Raw genomic sequence first — 12258 nt, 5'->3', positions numbered from 1 at the left:
TCAGATATTTTCCTCTTCCTTGCTCCACCTTGGCAGTCTCTCCTCTCTTACCATCAGTGATGTCTTTCTTCAGACTGCTCTTAACATTCCTTTCCTGTGTGTCATCCTCTAGTCCAAGCAGGGTGAATTCCTCCTTGTGGCCTTCACCCACCAGCTCTATTAGGGTCTCGTTAGAGTAGCTGTCCTTCACTAACACATGAGTCTTCCCTTCCAGATGTTGAGCCAGGGTGGGTTTGAAAATTACATCAAACTCAGTTGATTTCCCGGGACTCAGAAGGAAGAAAGGCTTCTTTGGGAGCTTGCTCGCTGCACAGCAATGGAAATCAGAGTTAGGTGGTACAGCTGCACAGAGGAAATATTTCCATAGCATACATGAGGAATAAGAGGTTGAAACCAGCTGCCTTCTAAGCACAGGTTCTACCCCCTGTGGTTCCAGAGTGGTTCCAGACCCTCTTCCTCTGTTCACAAGACGGCCACCTCCAGACACAGCTTAACCTCAGGCTGATGCCCAGCCCTCATTCCATCTGCTTCCAGCCAGCTCCAGCCATATGGAAAGCTGAGCCAAAGAGTGCTTTGGGCTTCTGCTGGCTGGCTGTGTGCTCAAGGGCTGTGTCTGTTCAGGCTGGTACCTTCCCACGTGCACCAAATACCTCAGAGGGTCCCCTGAGGTAGTGGCAGTCCCCCACAACTCAACCCACCACGTCTAGAAGAACAGAACTTGCTACAGCTTGCTAGGAGGAGACCCTGCAAAAAGCCCCCAAGAAAAGCTTGGGGGACAGAGAGCCCAAGGAAAGAAACTGTGCCTAACATCTGGCTGCTGCTCAGAGAACCAAGAGCAGGGCACACGTTTTCCCTCTGTGCACAATTGCACTTCAAGGTTAATGGATTTACCTTTTCCAATGAGTTCCTTTTTCACATCTCCAGTGTGGAATACCTTGACTGGGGAGGTCCTGCCTTTCAAGAAGAATATTCCATGCTCATCCTCCAGGAGTAACATAAACTGAGAAAAGAGAAGCCAGAGCACAAGGATACTGTGAGTCCAGGATGGCACAGGGACTGACACTGCAGTGTTGCTGGTCTCACACGGGAGGCCAGCACCTCTCCCACTACAAACAGCACTTAGCACAAAAGTTAAGTCAAACCAGCCAGGGAAAAAAGGGCATCCAGAGGCATCTGGATAGAAGTGACACAGAAACAAACAGGGCAGAAAGTAATGAGCAGAATGTATTTAAACCACCTCTAAGTCTACTTAAAATGTAATAAACTGGGATCAAATACAATCTAATGGAACTGGGAAATCACACATGCCCATGAGAACAAAAGGTGACCTGAGAGACAGGGGAAAATACTCCACCACCTTTCTTCTGTTCAACTTAAAGAAGAAAGACTGGGCAGAAAATTTCCAAGAACTCCCTTCTTGGAGAACAGACATCAGTCACTTGTTCAAAAAGAATTTCTGACACCTCTTTCCAGGTTTGCCATGTTCTTTGGGACCCTTCCCCTGTGCCACAAGCACTTGTTCCCAAACCAGACCATTCCTCGAGCAGGTCCTCCTCACCTTGACAGGTATGATGCCATCGTTACGGGTGACCAGAGGGAGCACCTCTGAATCCCACAGCTGGAGCCTCTTGAAGCGCAGCACGGCGTTTCCCCTCTTGCTGCGAGCACTTGAGCACACGACTGTCAACCGCGGCTCGTGCCCCTTCCCGCTGATGGTGAAGGTCAGGATTTGGGGTTCAATTCCCACAGAGCTGCAGGAGAGGCACAGAAACAATTTCAGCTGGCACTAGCCCACTTCTCACTGGGCAAGCGAAGCAACAAGGGCCACCCACAGTGTTTTCCTTGCCTGGTGCTCCTGTACCCCACAACACAGCCCCCACCAGCCTCTTCCCAATCCACTCAGGGCCATTCACAAGAGGAATCTGCTCCAAAGAGCCAGAGCCTTCCACAATAACACTTAAAAATAATTTCACTTAATTGAATTATGCAGCACAGCAGGTAAATGAGAAGGCACCAGATGAGATATGGCAAATCCCCTGGCTGCAGTGAGATGAGACTTATGCAACGAGCAAAAGCACAGCATGAAAGCAGTACAAAAGCAAGAAGGCAAATAGAAATGATTGTCACTAGCAGTAAAGATCTTTTCCAAGAACAGTAAAAAAGCAATTGCTCATTAGAAATTAGACTTCTCTTGCTCCAATTCAGCCACTAAAGGGTTGAGGAAGGGCAGGTCAAAGCCCCAGTTCACAGGTCCCAGGGCAGAGGAACTGGGCTCCTCTTTCATACCAGCTCCAAACACTCACATAAAATAGCTTAATGAATGCCAGGGGGTCACACAGGATCACTTAATTTTACAGAAACAAAGAGAAAACGTGACTGCTGACTTGCTGGCACAGAAACTGCTTCATCTAAGCCTTTGTTGTTGGAAACCCCCAGCTCAGCTGCAGCACATCTCAGTAACTTGCGGTTGGCCACCTGTACTATTTCCCTGTCTTCACAGTTCCTCACACAGGCTAAAGCATCAGCCTCATTCTCCTGCTCTAAGGGCTATTGGCTCCCAGATCATCTCATGCCAAGTACTCTGCCTAAGGCTACTGACAGCATTAGCGCTAACAAGAGGTCTGTGCCTTCCCAGGGGAGAGGCAGCTATCAGTGAGGCCTCCCCCAGTATTTCACAGGCTCAGTTACCCTTTTGGGATGACAAGGGAAGCCTTGAAAGTGCAGTTGTAGTTCTGCTCCTCTGGTGGGGTGAAGGTCACCGTAGCAATGGCATAGGATGAGCCGGCAATGGACATCTTGACTGGATACAACTTGAAAATGTTTTCGATAGGGCTTTTTTCCTTGAGGGAACCCAGAGAGCAGTGTTAGGAGGAAACACCTTTCAACATGACGCAGTTTTATCCATAAATGCATTAATGAGAGCAGTCCCAGACACTGTGTCGTCCTTCCTGCTTCCCTGGGCAGGCTCCCTCCCTCCCAGGGAATGCCGACTTTGTGCTGAAGCACTGTGTGTTTTGAGGGCTGGCAGCTGCCCCAGCCTATCTGGGAGATGGGCATTGCATGGAAAACCCTGCAAATGACCTAGAACTGGCCTTCAAGGAAAAGGAAAAGCCAGGGAGCCTGAGAAAATGCTCTGCTTGGAGTTCTGGCATGTCAATTCATGACTGAGAAAATGCTCTTCTTTGAGCCCTGGCATGTCAGGTCATAACATCCCCTCTCTGTGTGTGCTTCCCAGAGAGGTTCAGAAGGATTCACTTCTCCCACCGAAGACCCAGAGGTGTGAGCCAAAACCAAGACATGCAGAATTCCACACAACTGCTCCCTGGTTCTGCTGCCCTCCCCTGCACTTTGACCTGCACTGAGCTAGCCTTGTCTGGGCCACAGGATCAATGCACCTGGAGAACAAAACAGGCTCTCAAACGGCCCTTAGAGGGCAACCACCTCCTTGGCCTTCTGTTCCACCTTGGCCTCCTGTTCTTACCTCTCCAGACAGCGGTTTGATGGAGAGGACCACGTCACATGGCAGATGGCGTGCATTGTAGATACTGAAATGAGCTTCAACCTCTCGCCCAACCTGAATATTGCTGAAGATGAATCTGTTCTCATCTGTGACGAACAGGCCGGCGCCTTTCACCGACTGCATCTTCTGGACGAGGTCGGTGCTGTTGCAGATCGGGTAGTCCTCAAAGATTGATGTGACGTCCTCAACAAGTGCTGTGGACACACCAGAGGGATGAGCACGGAGAAGCCTCCCTGATGTGTTTATCTGGACCCTGCTGGCCTCTCAGAAGGCTTGATAAGCCCTTTCTGCCCGGGTGACTGCTAAACCCAGCCTTGGGTGGGGGAGCTGGCTGAGAATGGAGCTCAGTCAAACTCAGCCTTAGAGAGCATTGCTTTCCTTTTATCCTTCCATGCATCCCTCTCAGCTGGGAGGGATGAGTCCACTGGTGGACTCAAAGAGGGCTGGAACCTCTGAGGATTTTAAGGAGGGAACCCAGGCCTAGCATGGCTCTCTGTCCAAGCAGCAAGTTCAGGTGCTGATCAGCAGCAGGTGTGACCAAGGGCACTGTGGGCAGTAGGTACCTGGGAGGCAGGACTTGGCAATCAGGGTAAAGGGAATGCCGAGGGGATTGTCCTTGGGGTCTCTGCCCGTGATGTCAATGTAGAGCTGCTTCTCACACGTCCCCTCCTGCCTGGCAAGGCATTCCACTGAGATCTTCTGCTGGCCCCCGGGACCGATGGAACCGGAGCAGGGGGACACCGTGAACATGCCAACACTGAGGCGACTCTGCAGGAAAAGTTCCAGGAGTGGCTGATGGCTAATGGCTGTGCCTTGAGCACCCCAGCAAGGAATATGTCCTGCCTTGGCCTCCAGCTGGGCCCAAGCACCCAGTCCCAGGGCAGGGAAGGATGACTCCATGGCCCAAAGGCAGCCCCAAGCTGAGAGCAACAAGCCAAGAGGAGCTGCAAGCCTGTCCCAAGTGGCAGAGAGAAAGGAGTTTGAGTGTGAAGACTGAAGGTGGTAGCTGTGATCCTCCAGAGGTAACAGAAATAGCAGAGAGCAGAAATAGCTGTGAGAAATGATGGGAGGGAACTGGGAAGAAGAAAAAGCAATGTTGTCTGATCTCTGTGGACCGGGAGTTCAGTGGGGGATGTTTTTGCTTCTGTGGTGTGCACAGACCTACGCTGCCTCACAGCGACCAAACACAGGACCTGCTCCCCTCTGTTGACCCCACAGCTCCAGGTCAGAGGCAGAGTACAGGACTGCCGGGGGGACTGAGCAGACACTGGACTCCATCCTGCAGACCATGTCCCACCCTGTGGCGATGAGCCCCCAGCCCGGACACAGCAGCATCTTCTCACATCCCCTGCAGCAGCACTGCTGGGGAGCAGGAGTCACCCACCTGTGTCGAGGAGCTCGATTTCCTTCTCAGTGAGCACTTTGCAGATTCCCCTTGCTGTAAACTGAGAGGAGAAAGCAGAGGTATCTGTCATGCTGAGCTGCCCTGCCTTCCTCTGAGGCTGAGGCTGGCCTTCCTCCTCAGAGAGGAAAGCCTTCCTCCTGATGGCTCCCAGAGAGCAACCTGCAGCTCCCAGTGCCGGACAGAGCAGCTCTGTCACCACCTTCACACTACACGTGGGGTACAGAGGTGCTTTTTTGCTCCCTCTCCCCAGACCAGGGATGCAGATGGACAATAGCCCAGGTCTCCTGGCTGCCTGCCCCTCACCAGCTGTGGGGCGCTGCCTCCTCACACAGGAAGGGTGGTGCAGGGCTTCTCCTACCTTTTGATTTCCAAGGCTGATGCCTCCTCGGGTGCTTGGCGGATGCAGAATTTGAAGTTGAGTGTGCCTTTGTTGTCCAGCACGACCGTCAGGATCTTCCTGGTGCCCTTGACCATGGCTCCGAAGTTGATGGGTGAGGCAGGCTCAACGCTGCACTTGCTGTACTCGGCTTTCGCCGACACCCTCAACGGGATGTTGCCGACAAGCTCGCTTCCTTCACCGGAGCTGGCATCTCTCACCTGCGTCCACAGGAAGGGAGGTGACCAAAGCAAAGAGGCCAGCCTCCACCCCAGCCCCCAGCCTCCACCCCAGGCCTCCAGTTTACCCCTCCCATTTTAGGCACCTCCTCCAGAGTCCACTTAGGAATTCTCAGCTCCACTTAGGAAGCCTCCCAAATGGTTTTGAAAGACTGTTTGTGTATGTAGGAGAGAGGATTCTCCAGTCAAAGCCCTCCTTCCATTAGACACCTGTGGGAACCCAGGGAATATCCCCCTGTCTGCTCTGGAGTGCTCTGACTCCCAGGAAAACACTGACTTTGACCCTCATTCATGGAGAAAACTTCCAAAGCCTCAAGGTAAACTAGAGACCACAAAAGTGTGAAACAGATTGTAGAGAGTACTTTAGTATGTCACATAGGGGAGAAATTTAGGTTTTACCATTTTTAGTATGTTATAGATGGGTTCAAGATGAAGGATATAGGGTGTTGTCTTGAGTTCCTTTCTTCTTTCTCCTTCTTCCTCTTTCTTCTTGGGTTTAGGTGGTATCTTGTAATTAGGTAGAAAAATCTGCATTGCGGGTCGTTAGGGGTCGGTTATTGGGTTAGAAAGGGAAAAATGTCACTTCTTAATTGGGTAGTTTAGTTTTTGATTAGACTTAAAAAAACCTTGCAGCACGAGGTTGTTGGCCATTTTTGTGCTGTTTTCACGCATGCAAGGTCTGGGCACAGACAGTGTGCTGAAGTTTTGGTAAGATAACAATAAAACAAGAACCTGAAGACCAAAGAAGTCCAATGTGTCTCTCATTCCTGACACTGAACTGTTCCAGGAGGGTCTCTCCTGCCAGGGGAGCCCTCAGGGAGTTGACCAACTTGGGGCCCACAAACTCACGGGCACCTATCCTGTTTACGCTCCCAAAACACCATGTGATAACGCAGCCTGGCCCAGGCAGCTCACCTGACAGTACAGGATGGGTTTGTCCTTGAGGAGAATTTCTCTTGTGGGGTGGAAGAGCATCTCAACATCCACGCCAGGCTGGGAGGCAGTCAGCATGCCCGACTTAGGCTCAACAGTGAAGTGGGAGGCCACGTCTCGCATCCTGGGACCTGCACCGCCCAGCATGAAACTGGGGAGAAAGGGAAGGGATGGAGATCTCTGCAGCTAAAAGTATTGGTGCCACCAGCACAGCCTGGACTTTGCATAGGACCAGAAAAAAGGAAAAGCTCTGCTCAGGGAATCCTGGATCTTGACAGAGAGTGCAGACAATCATGAGGTTACTGCAAGAAAGCTCAACACTGAAAGTTTTCATTCATTTCTTTACAGAGTCTCAGAAAGAGAAAGGAGGTGACCATCAAAGAAAGGCAATGAATCTCAGCATTTCAGTGGCTGAAATTTTGGGGCTCTCCTTTGGGCTCCAGCTGAGCTGTGAAGAACTGTTGGTTTGTGGCTGGATTCTCTGGTGAAATAACTGATATTAGAGAGCCCAGGGTTTGTACTTACCACGAGGTAGCCAGCATGGAAACAGGTTCTAGCCATTGACAGAGGGAGAATTCAGGCCTGGGAATCTGAGGAAATGCTCACTACCAGGTAGCTGGGCTTACCTGTACTCAATGTTGTATGCCCCTTTGTTCTGTAGAGTCAGGACGTGCTTTGCATTATCGAGGACATTAATGGTTCCAAATTCCAAACTTCCACCTGGACCTGCAGAAAACCCACAGAGCGAGGTCAAACACGGTATTTGTGAGCTGCTGCAGAATACACCAGGTCACAAGCTACATGGAGGTCTTGGCACAAAACCCCTTTCAGTAAGTTTCCATTCTTGAAGGTGTTTTCCAGCTACTTGTCTGCCCTTTCTCTTCTCACTCAAAATATCTGCAGGCTTAGTAGCTAAGGAGCTCAGCTCCCATTTCCTCACTTCCAAGCACAAATCCAATTACTTCATATGCTGTGCTGAGCCTATGGGGCTTGCCAACTGCCTGTTCACGTCACTGCTGTTTCAGAGCCCCCAGATCCAATCTGCTCATGAAGCTGCACACTTCAAAGGTCAGAGGAAAGAGACTTAAGGCTGTCAGTGCCCTGACGATGCTTTATTCCACACAGCTTGCAGGGTATATGCTTTATGCATCCACGGCATCCTTGCATGCTGTCCCGTCCCATCCCATCCCATCCCATCCCATCCCATCCCATCCCATCCCATCCCATCCCATCCCATCCCATCCCATCCCATCCCAGTGCTTTGGTCACCCAAAGGTAATGCAGTGCACCTGCACTGCTTTGTTTAGGAGGCATCCACTGACCTTCAGGCATGTCAAAGCTCAGAGAAATGTTATAGACCTCTGCGGAGATTTTGATGTTTTCGGCCTGAACAATCCCCAGGATGTTTTCTGGATCTGAAACCTGAGGCAGCAAGGAACAAACACTGCTCAGATTGTTCTTTTGGTAGACAGCTTGTAAGTCCTTGTCTCTGCTGGCTGCTTCCCCTGTGGCCTCCCTGGCTTCATAAGCGTTGGAGGACGCCCGAACTTTGCTAACCTGTTCATCTCATGGGCTGCCCCAGTGGGATTCTGCCACAGTAAAACACCCTATCAGCCCAACTCTGCACTCTTCAGCAGGGAATGCTCTCTTGGAGAGGCACAGAGATGTAAGAACAACCACAAGAAGTGTGAGGTGTCTTAGAGCAGGTGGCATTGACAACCCTCTCCAATTGCTTAGCACCTTCTCTGAAATGCACACCTAAACCATGGGGAACAAAATCCCAGGGGGAGAGTTGTTGCACTGTTGAAGAGCTTCAGACAAAGTCCAATGTAGAGCCCACGCTGCAGTCTGTACAAGCAAACAACAACCTCCAAGCACCCACAGGGACAAGGTTGTGGTACAGGCTCAGGGTGCAGTGTCTGGTTATCTGGGGGGACGTGGATGCACTGCACGTTCTGGCAAACGCTGTGTAGAGGCAGAAGTTGGGGTCACAGCACCCTTGTGTCTGTCAGGTGCAGCTCTTCCTGCCCCTGCCCCCAGCAGCACACAGCCCCTCTCACCTCTAGCTGGAGAGTCTTCTCAATGCTGCCCATCTGTCCGGCCCTGAAATGCACTGTCACTTCAAACTCTGAGCGGGGATCAATGGCGCCGTTATCTTGTGACAAGGAGAAGTTCTCAGCAAGGTCATCCAGCCCGCTGAGCTGCCAGGCCACGGGCAGCAGGGTGTCGTTTCTCAGGACCAAGGTCCTGCTGTCAGTGCTGCAGAGACAGGAAGGCACTTGGCATCAGCTGCTGGATGGCCACACCAGCCTGGCCACTGAATGCAACTTGGAGCAGCTCCATCCATGCCCTGGAAACCAGAGTCCAACGTTTTCTCTTTGTCACAAGACTTGGAGTGCTTGTGGGATGACTGACCTGTGCAGAAACTGCTTGTTAAAAGACAGCTCCAGGGGGCTGAGCTCCAGCTTCATGCGCACCCCAAGGCAGCACAGGCTGAAGACCACTGGCTCCGGGTTCTTCCCAACGCTGCAGATGAGTTTGTCTTGCAGGAAGCCAGGGGAAGTGGGGTATGCCCAAATGGTCAGCTCCTGGACACGGCCCCACAGGAAGAAACAGAAAGAGCTCTGTGTGAGAGCAGGAGGAGCAGCCCCTGGGCACTTCTGCGTCCCTGCTCTGCCTGCCCCTCTCCTACCTGCTTCTGCTTTGGTTTCAGCGCCATGCTGGGAGGGTCCAAAAGGAACGTCTCTGCTTCCCCAGCATTCTCAAAGGAGAACTGGACCTCTACATCCGTGGGGGAGCTGTTGAGGATGGTTATATTCTCCGCGTTGCCAGGACAGGTCTGGGCCTTGTACCTGTCCACAAAAGGGGAAAAGGCTGCAGAGCAGACTGTTGCCTTTGCCACACACCAAGGAGAGCACCGTGTGCACCCGAGGAAGTGATGCTGCAAGACCCTGCTCTAACAAACAAAAGTGAGAAATGGATCCCAGTCAGGGGCATGGCCGTGTGCTCATCCTTGCCTTACTCTGATGCCTTCCCCAGCCCAGAAGCCTGATGATGCTCAGGCCACTGCAAGAGTTTTTAATACAATGTAAATTCAAAGATGCCTAGAAAAATAACACTACACCAGGCACATGGGTTCTTTCCCCTTCTTTCTTGGGGGGCCTTCCCTGCAGGGTATAAGGAAAGGCTTTTGAAAAAATAGTTTAGCTAATTTCTTCCATAAAAGTCATGAAACTGCTTTGGATTTTATGGGTTAGCGCAAAGTCTGAGAAAGAAGCATAAAGCATCAATTCCCAAGAGCAATGCAAAAAGATAACAAATGATCCTTCTCTCAGGTGTGGACATTACTTTGGATTAAAAGGGTTAAAGAGGCAAACAGAAATCCCAGACCATCTATCAGTCTGGCTAAAGATAGTCTGTTTTTTAAAGTATTTTGATTTCATTTACTTGGGTTGTCAAAATAGCCCTTGGCCTCCAGAGCTCCCATGGAAGCCAGAATTTAATACTAAATGTCATTAAAAAGAAGTGACAGTAAAAGTAGAAATACACACTAGCTTAAATGACAAAGTGTTTAGGCAGACTTTACCCAGCAGTGAGGATGCATTGTCATTACAGGGAAATGTAATTCCTGCTGTACGTTACCCCCAACACCCATTGGCAGGTCAATCATAAAATCTTATTAATGATTACAGGTTAATGAAAGGTTTACAAAACCATCTACAGAATAATTGCTCAATCAGGCTACCTGCAGAGCTCAAAGCACTTCACAAACCACCATAAAGTTCATTTCCTAAAGAGTGAAGCTGAAATGTGGAGGGGGACAGAAGTTGCCCCCGAGTCACCTTTGGACCGGCAGCAGCAAGGGGGCCACCAAGGCACCCACTGGGCAGGCAGAGCAGCTCCTCCAAGGCTCATTTGCCTCTTTTCTGCTCACGTTCACACATCTGTGGTCCCTCAAACCCATGTGTCTCCCAGGACTCTGCCGGGGACTGCCCTGGGCTGTGCCACCAGGACAGCCTGTCTCCCCAGGCGTGTCACAAAAGTACAGGGCCCAGCAGGGAGCACGTACCACTCTCTTGATTTCCCACACACCAGCGGCCCAAAGTGGAATCGCTCTGTGCTTTCAACATACTCCTTGAAGATTATTTCATCTTCCTTCATGGTTTTCCTCCACTGTGGAAACACCACCCTGGGCAGAGAAGGCGGGGAAGGAAGAGCTGTGAGATGCTCCGAGTAGGAAATGTCGTCAAAACGCCAAAACCCTCCTGGAGGCTGAGGCACCATCTGCCTTGCCAGCTCCAGCACAGGAGGAGCTGCTGGGTGACCTCAGGCAGCACGATCTGCCCAGGCAGAAGCCCCAGGGGTCAGCCCTGGCTGTGGTTCAGGGGCAGCAGTGGTGTGGGGGCTGCCAGGGGCCAGCCTTACCGTGGGTCCTGGCTGATGCTGGGGTACAGGCCGGTGCCACGGCAGGGCAGCTCGTACGGGCGCTTTGTCTGCACGAGCTCAAACCTCAGCGTCTGCTCAAACTTCCCTGGCTTTTTGGTGGAGAAGTGAACCTTCGGTTCCACCTCACCGTGGGCAGGCACTACCCACCGGTACCGTTTCAGCCTGGGAATTAAAGAGGAGGCTTCAGACGTTGCTGAGAAGCAAACAAAACGAGGAGGGTGCACTCGCCATCCCCTGGAGGCACTGGCACAGGGTCGCCGTGGAGCTGGGGTCGATGAACCTTGTTTGGCAAGAGGACCAAGAAGCAGAGGCATCACCTCCTCCTGTGTGGCTCACCTGAGGAATTCTGTGGGCATTGAGGCACTTTCCATCGTGCTTTTGCTGCTTGTTGTGGGGGAATCCTGGGGACTTTCTGTTCTCTGTGTGGACACCTGGCTCTCCTTTGCAGAGCTGTCTCTGCTGGCCGCTTCACCCATCTTTGGTTGGCCCTCGGCAGAACCACCCCTCATATCTGGGGCCTCGGCCTAAGGGGAGAGAGAAAAGGGAGAGAGAGGTGAGCCCTGAGGCATCCCCATCCTGGAGAGCAAAATGGGGCTTTCTTCACCAGCAGAAGAGAGAATAAATAAATAAGTCCACCTGCCCATGGACTTGGTCTTCCTTATTGGTGCTTGTTTTGCCTAGGACTGTTGGAATCCTAGATACCGAGAATTTTAAACTTTCTGTGCTAGAAGGCATAGACTTACAAAAGAGCACTGCATTTGACCTGAGGCTGTAAAGAAGACTTCCAGAATTAATTAATAACACTGAAATTATGAGTGTGTAGTTAGTTAGAAGTGTGTAATGTCACAAAGTAAAAAACTTAGGGTTTAAGGTTTTAGAACATAGAAATAAATATGAAGCAAGATAAAAGCTTTAAAGCAAAAGCAAATTCTTCACCTTCTTTTTCCTTCTTCTTCATAAAGTTAAATAATGTACTTAGAAAAAAAGTCCACATTACAGGCTTTGAAAAATCAGTTATTAAGTTAAAATATATTAACCTAAGTATCATTTCTTAGTTAAATAATTTAATTTTAAAAATCCTCATAACAAAAAATAGTTAAACATTTTATACCTTACCAATAAAAAACTATAAAACTCACAGCCATGAAACTGTTGTGCTAATAAAAACTAATAATACCTAAAAATAATAAACACCTAAATACAAACATAAAATACCATCTCAAATACCTTCAATCCCAACCTCAAGAAAAAAAAAAAACACCAAAAACCCAACCAAAAAACCAAAAAAAAAAAACAAAAAAAACCCCAAAACAAACAAAAAAAAAACCCACCTAGGACA

General features: G+C 50.3%; 1 protein-coding gene and 1 pseudogene across 1 annotated transcript in view; both read right to left on the bottom strand.

Moving 5' to 3' along the window:
• Positions 1–12258, bottom strand: part of LOC116807532 (uncharacterized) — a 1256502-nt pseudogene that overhangs the window by 1036969 nt on the left and 207275 nt on the right.
• Positions 1–12258, bottom strand: part of LOC140681514 (hydrocephalus-inducing protein homolog) — a 31285-nt gene that overhangs the window by 4954 nt on the left and 14073 nt on the right. Inside the window, exons 16-30 of the mRNA XM_072921407.1 lie at positions 11256–11443; positions 10899–11081; positions 10543–10662; positions 8534–8732; positions 7796–7895; positions 7100–7199; positions 6456–6624; positions 5284–5522; positions 4905–4965; positions 4084–4288; positions 3482–3714; positions 2689–2840; positions 1559–1751; positions 892–1000; positions 52–306 (exon numbers count right to left, since the gene is read on the bottom strand). Coding sequence (XP_072777508.1) covers positions 52–306; positions 892–1000; positions 1559–1751; positions 2689–2840; positions 3482–3714; positions 4084–4288; positions 4905–4965; positions 5284–5522; positions 6456–6624; positions 7100–7199; positions 7796–7895; positions 8534–8732; positions 10543–10662; positions 10899–11081; positions 11256–11443 — 2506 coding nt within the window. The remainder of the gene's footprint in view (positions 1–51; positions 307–891; positions 1001–1558; positions 1752–2688; positions 2841–3481; positions 3715–4083; positions 4289–4904; positions 4966–5283; positions 5523–6455; positions 6625–7099; positions 7200–7795; positions 7896–8533; positions 8733–10542; positions 10663–10898; positions 11082–11255; positions 11444–12258) is intronic.

This window comes from Taeniopygia guttata, chromosome 37, assembly GCF_048771995.1.
Source record: "Taeniopygia guttata chromosome 37, bTaeGut7.mat, whole genome shotgun sequence".
NCBI classification, from domain to species: Eukaryota; Metazoa; Chordata; class Aves; order Passeriformes; family Estrildidae; genus Taeniopygia; species Taeniopygia guttata.
Note: the sequence above shows the minus strand (reverse complement) of the source record. Positions and strands in the feature narration are given on the sequence as shown.